An 8,766-nucleotide genomic window follows, 5' to 3' on the forward strand; every position below is an offset into this window, starting at 1 on the left:
GACGGGGCTCAGCCTCTGTGGGCTCAGTCGGCTGCTGCCAACCTGACCCGGGGGCAAAGATGGTGGCTAGCATGGCGGAGGGCCGGGCTCGCCCATTCTCCCTGCTTCTTTCCTCCCCGGAGCACCCTGTAATCTGAGGTTTTCTTATTTATAAGTCGGTGACTTGTTCATTGTCTGTTTCCCGCCTTGTCACACTGCATCCCCAGGGCATAAACCCGTGCCTGCCTGTGCTAGAAACTCGGGAGCTAGCTTCTGCGTGAGAGCCCATGTCAAGTTCTGCCTCCGTGAAGGAGGTAAGGGTCTTCCCATTCGCCAACGAAGGGATGGAGGCTCCAGGGATGAGCACTTGAACCCAGGAGTTGGGGACTGTATTGTTCTGCCTCTATGCCAGGACACCTCTTGGAGACCTTGCTTGAGAAGAGATGGTGCAATACAAACTGGTGTGTGCAAATGACAATGCACATGGCAATGCAAATATCACGGGGCTGCCTATGGGATGCCGTGGCCTGGGGGAGAACTCTGGGAGATGCTGCAGGAAGTTCTGCTGCAAGCTGGCCCCTCCGGGTGGCAGCTGGAGGTGGTGGTAGGAGACCCCCAGAGGTGGCAGTGGCCAGCCAGGCTGTGCACCTGTGGCCTGAGGTCTTGGGTGGCGCTCACTGCCCTACAGGTCTCCTGGGCAAAGGGAAGGAGAGAAAGGAGAAGGCTCTGCTTAAATGCAGGCTCTCTGTCCTGCCAGGGGGCGCATAGGACTTCCTGGGCCTGGCTGGCTGGGGAGGGGCTCAGTCCTCCAGGGACTGGCAGGACCACCAGGGGCCTGAGGGAGCTTGTCTGGGCGTTCCTTGTTAAGATCACACATAATAACAGAGGGAGACAAGGGAATGGCCCCAGACGTGGGGGAAGCTCGCCTTCTGAGACCAGCGCAGTTCAGAAACTCATCAATCCACTACCTCCCAGTACAAATGAGGAAATTGAGCTCCAGGAGGCCTAGGGAGGGGCAACTTGCCCAAGGTCACAGAGGGAGAGAAAACTGGCAGTCGGTGTCCTGACCCACCCCTGGGGTCACCCTATAATAGAGGGGAGCAGCAGGCAGCTCTGGGTGAATGGCTGGGAGTGTGCAAAGTCTGGCAAAAATGGGTCCCGCTGGCCAGCCTCGCCCTATAGGTGCCAGGCGCCTGGGGACCCAGCTTCGCCCAGGCCTTTGGCTCTGCTGCCCCCTGGTGGTCACTGGCTGCAGTCTCCAGCTCCAGGTCCCTGGCTTGGCTGTTGGCTGGTCCAGGGATGGGACCATGGGAACAACCAGAATATGAGGGACCAGGGAAGGGGGAGATGGTGAGAGGGAGGTGAGAGGGCCACAGAAAGAGATAGAGGCTTGGCCTTCTCCCTTCTACACCCCCCACCACACACACACAGATGCTGGAAAGAGATGGGGGGCGGGGGGCGCAGGGCTCCAGTCCCACTGTGGTGGGTGATACACGGCAGCAAGTCCATGGCACTCCTGCCACCCAGAGGCGGAATCTGCTGCTCTCCCCTTGACCTTGGCCATCGCTGGGCTCGTTTTGACAATAGAATGCAGCCAAAGTAGCACCGAGTCAACCCCAAAGCTGGGCCATAGGAGACCCACAGCCTTCGCCTTTGCTTCTCAGAACCGCCTTGGAACCCAGCCACCATGTCACCTGGTAAAGAGGCCAGGCGGCAGGAAACCAAGGCATTTTAGCAGACAACCCAGACGCTGCTGAGCCCTCAGCCGAAATCCAGCACCAACGGCTGCCTGTGAGGCAGGCACCTGGGCATTCCAGCCCCAGGAGTAGCACCCACGCAGCTGCACCCCCGACCAACACCGGGTGCAGCAGAACCACCTAACCGAGCCCGGTCAACCCACCATCGTGAGAGACAGCAAATGGTGCTGGCTATTTCAAGCCACAACATTTTGTTTATTTTATGCAGAAACAGACAACCAAAGAGCCTCACCCCTCAGCAGCGATGTGGACTCGGGCTTGTCTTGGCCTCTCTGAGCCTCGGTTTCTGAGCCGAGCAACAATGCCCAGAATCTGAGGTGGGGTGTGCGAAGCACCGAGTGCCCAGAGCCCACTAATAACTGACATGTTTTGAGCATCTCCCTGGAGCCAGGCAGTACGCTCAGCACTTTGCACACATCATCCTATTAAATCTCACGGCAGCCATCTGAGGTACTCAATTTTACAGATGGCGAAGCAGGTTTCCCAAACAAACACTCCTAATTCCCAATGAGGGAATTACGGTATGGAGAAGATAAGTAACTCGCCCAAAGTACTTAGCTGATAAAAAAAAGAGCCAGGATCCAAATTTGTATAGCAAACACGAAGTAAAAGATAGCTATTAGCATTATCATCAGCATCACTAGCATTATGGTCACCATCACTACCATCATCTCCATCGTCATCATCACCATCTCCATCATCACCATCATCATCAACATCCTCCTCCACATCTTCATTATCACCATCTCCATCATCATCTCCATCATCATCACCATCCTCCTCCACATCTTCATTATCACCATCACCATCTCCATCATCATTATGGCCATCGTCACCATCACCATCATTATCAGCATCATTACTATCATCATCAACATTATGGCCATCATCACCATCATCACCATCACCATCATTATCAGCATCATTACTATCATCATCAACATTACACTGTGTGCCCACAGGAAACTGGCTGAACCTCTCTCCGCCTGGGAAAACTGCGGGTTGGATCCTCAGCCGAGAAGATGAGGCGCACAAAGCTTTCCTCACTCTCTCTAGCTCCCCACACAAAGGCCAGCACAGACATGTGAGTCTTCTCCCAACACACACTTCACTTCTGGGCAAAACTCCCTGAACACCTGGGAATAGAAGCCAAGATTTTAGCACCTGGGCTTCCTTCCCCATCTCTGGGCTAACCAGAGCCCATGGGCCTCGGGAAGGTGCCTCTGGCCCCTTGGCCCTACCTGTCTCCCCAACAGGCATATGACCAACACATAGTCTCCAATGATTGGTTCCTCGCATGTATTTCCTGAGCCCCCATGGGGGCCATGTACTCGGTGGCCACACCTACTCAAACAACTAGATGAGAATAGTTGGGACTCAGGCTTAGACCAAAGCAGAGCCCTTTAATTCCCCTGTGACTGTGGGCAAGTCACTCAGCCTTTCTGTTCCCCATATAATGACTATGTCCCCAGGTGTGCACCGCCCCTCCCAAGGCACCTCCCAGACCTCTTCCGCACCCCTCTCCCTGGGCCCTGGCATCAGACTGAGTCTGGTGTGAATGGAACCGTGGGGCTGACCTCAGGACCCTGTGGACTCAGGTGGCCTGCCCTCCAGCTCCATGGGCATAGGCTGGGCAGGTGCCTTCAGCCATGGAAGAGCCTCCCGAAGTCTCTGGTCCTGGCTTTCCCCAGCTCTGAGCTACTTCTAGGCAGGAGAGAAGACATGGCCTGTCAGTCAGGGGTCACCAGGAAATGGACCTGCCTTTGGATCCCTGGGAAGCAGCCTTTGCTCATCATTGATGCCTTTGCCCGGTGGCCGCCTACACAGGCCATTTAAAATCCATAGGAGCAGTCATCACGGGCCCACGACATCTCAGTGTCGGGCTCCACAGCTTCACCCCAAACCATTCCATCTCTCAGGGTCCCCAGTGACAAGGCTACCACCTCTCAGCAGCCCACTCTGTCCCAGCGCAAGTCTAGGAACCTTCACATGTGCATCCCCTGAGCACCTACTACGTGCTGGGCACGCTTCTGAGCGCGTGGGAGGGGGCAATGACAAAAGCAAAGATCCCTGCCAGTGCAGCGCTGATTTTCTAGCACGGAAAGAAAGTAAAGAAAGTCGTCATAATAGATAAGTAAATTATACAGTAGCTGATAAATGCTACGGAACATGGAAAACCACGTGGGCAAAGGGATTGATATTGCGAGGAGAATTTCATTTTCCATAGGGTGGTCGGGATGGGCCGCACTGAAAGGTGCCATTGAGCAGAGACTTGAAGGAGATGAGGGGATGAGCCAGGCAGATGTATGGAGAAGGTACAGCCTGTGCAAAGGCCCTGAGGCAGCAAGGAGCTGCCATGTTCCAGAACAGAAAGGAGGCCGGAGTGGCTGGACGGGGAGGGGTAGCAGGAGACAGGGCCCCATGAGGACTGAGTCTCTGCGTGGGGCCACTGCAGGGTGCTGAGCAGAGCTGTATCAGGCCCAACTCCCGTTTTCCAAAGCTCCCTCTGACTGTGGTGCGAGGGCAGCCTTGTAGGGTGGCCGCAGGGAGACTGGTGAGGAGGCTTCCCAGCAATGCAGGGGCAAGACCAGCAGTTCTCAACCTGTGGGTCGCGACCCCTTTGGGGATCGAACGACCCTTTCACAGGGGTCGCCTAAGACCATCAGAAAACACATATATAATTGCATATTGTTTTTGTGGTGGCTGAGGCGAGGGTGGTCCCAGCGGAGGTGGGAGGAGTGGGCGGAGCCTGGGTGTGTTTGGAAGGTAGAGCCCTGGTAGGACACCTGACAGATGGGATGTGGCTTTATCTCAGCTCCACAGCCCCTCTGAGAGGTGACGGATTATTCCCATTTTAGAGGTCAGCCAGCTGAGGCTGAGAACGTCAGTTGCTCTCTCCCAGCTGGCCCTGGGCCACGGCCACCCGGGGTAGCTCTGTGGTGAGTGACACTCTTGGGGTCCAGAAGCCACCAGAGATGAACTTGGGGCCTTGAGCAGAGGGTGGTTAAGGGGGCTGACACCTGCCCGCCCAGCACCCCATAAAGTGAGCTGGAGCATGACTTGATGGCCCATTAATGGCCAAGAGCTCAGAGCAGCCATGTCCTCGCGGTTTATAAGCTCATAACGACGCCGTGGTCTTGGCCGCAAGTCCCTGCCTCCTTTAGCTGAGAATGAATGGGCTTTCCTGGGGCTCAGGCTACAGGCTGCCGGGGTGTTTCTGAGCTGGGGCATCTCAGCCTGTGGCCACGCCCCCACTTCCCCTCCCTGCCTCATGGCTCCGACCCCCTTCCTCACCCTCCAGGAAAGCCCCCCTCCCAGATGCCAGGCACTCCCTGTGATCACCCCGGCACCCCATAAGGTCAACGTCACAGCCCCCACTGGACAGATGGATAAACTAAGGGACTTGCCCAGGCTCCCGTGTGATGCCCTTAGCCCTGCCCTCTGAGCCACGTGTGGCCCCAGCCTGTGTGTGTGTGTGTGTGTGTGTATGTGCGCGCGCGCCAGTGCATGGCACCCAGATGCCATCCTGCCCTGGCATGACTGGCACACTTGTGACAGGGACACCCTGCACGTGGGACCGAATCCCGATGGCACTTGCTACCTGCTTTCCCTCTGGCTTCTCCTCTGCACCCACGCGGTCAGCGAGGGCTCCTCATGCAGCCTGAGCCCTCCCTCTGCACCCGGCTCAGTCCCAAGCCCCGCCATTCGTGTCGCTCACCCAGCAGTGCTCTGAGAGGTGCATTTCCCCTGACAAGTGAGGGAACTGAGGCACAGGCAGGCTGAGTGGCTTCCCAAGGTCACGGGGACGGAAAGGCTTTGAACTCAGGTCTTTCCAGCCGGGACCCACACGCTGCAGGCTTCCCTTGGCAGGTCTAGGCTGCTCTCCCCCCACGGCCCCCACTCATTCCTGAGCATGGGGTGCCTGCAGCGGCTGGAGAAGAGGTGGCTGGGTCATCCCCACCCCCACGCTCAGGGTCTAGAAGCCTCTACCCACCCCCAGTGGAGCCCCCAACCTTCAGGAGCTCACCACAGGTACCTGGAGGGACTTTGCAAGGGGCTCAGGCATCCAGGCCAGAGGAGGCGCGACTCAGCCCACACCTGTGACAGGTGGGGCCCTGGCGCCACCTTGTGTCCTCTTGCAGCCCTGCAGCCCTGCAGCCAGCCGCCAGGTTTGAACACGGGCTGGGCGTCTTTTTAAAAAAAATAAAATAAAATATTTTTTTTTATTGATTTCAGAGAGGAAGGGAGAGGGAGAGAGAGAGATAGGAACATCCATGATGAGAGATTGATCGGCTGCCTCCTGCAAGTCCCCTCCTGAGGATCGAGCCTGCAACCCAGGCAGCTGCCCTTGACCGGAATCGTCCGGGCCGGGCTTTTATACCCAAACGGCAGGCCCTGTCGCGCCACCTTTGGTTCTGCTCGCTGCATCCACATGCCACCTGGACTATAATTTAGCCCATATGTTGTGCTTTACACTCGCTCAGTGACTTTCCACGGGTGTGCCTGAAGAGGCACTGGGGAGCCGCGAGAATTGTTAAAACATGCAACACCTGACTCTTTAGTCAGGGGCCCTGACCTCTCTTCCCTCAGATCGTCAAATAGAAAAATGACAGCAGCCAACACCACAGCAGCCGTCTGGTGTGAAATTTCATTGGTTCGTTCCAGAATTTGTGGTCAAAAGCACATCGTTTGAATGACCAAAGCTTCATGATGTGGCTGGTCCTCCTGAGTTTCCCTGGCTGCTCTCTCTGGTTCACTTTTCACAGGAACTTCAGGGTACACGTAGCTAGTGCAACAAACACTGTGGGTATTTTTGCCCAAATCAAAGTGTATTTATCAACTAGAGGCCCGGTGCACAAAATTCATGCACCAAAATCACAACTATTCTTTGTCAGCTCAGCAAAAAACGTAATGTATTTTAGTCATTAGTGTGCGTGTGCCGTGAGTTGAAAAGGTTGAATGTCGCTGCACTAACTCATGTTTCACTTAGCTTCATCGTAGGCAATATTTCTGTGAAACCCCAAGCCTGATGTGCTATGTGCATTTTTTTTTCTTAAATAAATACGAAATACGCAATTTCAAAACGGGTATCCGTGTGCCTGGGAAAACTGCCTCCCCATGCACTGCTCCTTCCGAGCTTACGCTTCCTTCACGGGTCAGTCACCGCGCAGCGCCTCCGGCCGAAGGAGGCAGGCCTGGTCCCCATCCTCACCCGACTCAGAGCCCGGGGCAGACATTACCCAAAATATAAAAGCAAATATAAAATTACGACTCAGCAATGTTGTTAAGTCATAAGCCTGGCTTGCTGTGAGGAAGTAGAAAACACTGGATGAGCCCACGGTAAGGGGATGTGACTGGTTGGGGAAGACTACAGGAGGGCTTCCTGGAGACGGTGGTGCTTGAGCTAAGATCTAAAGGAAGAGCCCAGCCCGGGCTCAGTGCTTGAGCATCGACCTGTGAACCAGGAGGTTATATTAGACTTTTATGATATAGGATTAGCTTAGAGAGAATTAAAATTTCATGGGGTTAAATCTCCTTCCTGAAACATGAAGTATCTTTCTACTTGTCCACATCCTTCTATCTTTGAGTAGTTTGGTTAATTAACGTATTTCTTGAAATAGAACGTGTCTACAGAAAAGCCGCAAATCATGAAGGGTAGAGCTCGATGAATTTCCGCAAAGGTGACACCCCATGAAATTTCCACCCAGATTGAGAAGCCGACCATGACCAGCACCCCAGAAGCCCCCTAATACCCCCGTCTCCAAACCCATCCTTCCCTGAGAAGCCTCTCTCCCCACTTCTGTTGCCATGAGTGTTTCCTGGTTTTGAGCAGCCCAACTTAAGTCACCCTGTCTGGATTCTTTGGTGTCCGGCTTCTTTCCCTGAACACTGTGTTGGTGGGATTCATCCACGTTGTCAGGCACGGCTGTCCTTTGCTCATGATTAGAGCTTTCCTTGTGTGACTATACCACCGTGTGTGCAAAGGAAAAACAAAAGTGAACTAGGCAAAGAGAGAAGGGAAGAGTGTCTGGGCAGAAGAAAAACAAACAAACAACAAAACAGCACTTACAAGATCCCTGAGGAGGGAGGGAGCCTTTCCCGGGAGCTCTTAGTCTGTGTCCTGGAACTTGACCTGCTGCCTTGGCCAGGCTGGGCCTTCTGGCTGTACAGCCCCCTTCTTTGCCCTCCTCGTCCCCACCTGCAGCCTCACGCCCCACCCAGACCCCTGGCCGTACCAGGGGCTCTTGGTCTCTTTCCTTTCCATCCCTGGAACCCTGCAGTTTTGCTCTCAGGATCCCCATTTCCGAATGAAGGAAGCGGAAGTTCAGAGCTGTCCAGCGACTTTCCCAAGGTCACACAGCTTGGCAAAGCCAGAATTTGCACCCGAGCCCAGTGGCTGTGCTCTCTGGCTGTACCAGGCTGCCTCTCAGCAGCACCCCAACTCTTACTTCTGCGGACCTCACACCGGGGGACCAGGAGCAATGCTTGCCGTGGCACGAACCTGCTGGCAAAGCCGGGCAGGCCCTGCCCTCTCTGAACCTTCGCCTCCTCGGTGGTAACATAAGAAGGGACCAGGGTAGCTGAGTCAGAAACCACAGTCAGCGTTTGGATTATTAAATGTGTCGGAGAGGGGACACTTCTCTGGAGCCCACAGTGACCCAGCCTCAGCCAAGCACACAGTGGCAGTGCCCTATGGGGGAGCAGAGGAAGGTGCTGGAAGTGATCTGGCTTCCCCACCCACTCACTAAGCAGCTCACCATTTGAGAACAGAAGCCAGTGGATGGAGCGTAATGTGTATCCTTGGGCGGTTTTACTTTAAATTTTATTTCATTTTAATTTCTGAATAGCTCATACATTCACATGCTTCACAAACCAGAAGACATAAAAATGTACACAGTGACTCGCTCCCCTCATCTGCCAGCTCCCGGCACCTCCCGAACAGGTAACCACTGCCCAGTCTCGTATATGTCTTCCCAGCACTTCTCCTGCGTAGCCACGCAAATGAGAACATAGATTCTTGCCCAGCCAG

General features: G+C 54.8%; 1 protein-coding gene across 1 annotated transcript in view; it reads left to right on the forward strand.

Annotated features, from left to right (window-relative positions):
- Nucleotides 1–2,558: 2,558 nt before the first annotated feature.
- PAX7 (paired box 7) overlaps nucleotides 2,559–8,766 on the forward strand; it is a 143,531-nt gene continuing 137,323 nt past the window's right edge. The window contains exon 1 of the mRNA XM_014530639.1: nucleotides 2,559–2,686. Within this exon, the coding sequence (XP_014386125.1) occupies nucleotides 2,559–2,686 (128 nt within the window). The remainder of the gene's footprint in view (nucleotides 2,687–8,766) is intronic.

The sequence above is a fragment of the Myotis brandtii genome, unplaced genomic scaffold (genome assembly GCF_000412655.1).
Source record: "Myotis brandtii unplaced genomic scaffold, ASM41265v1 scaffold754, whole genome shotgun sequence".
Lineage (NCBI taxonomy): Eukaryota > Metazoa > Chordata > Mammalia > Chiroptera > Vespertilionidae > Myotis > Myotis brandtii.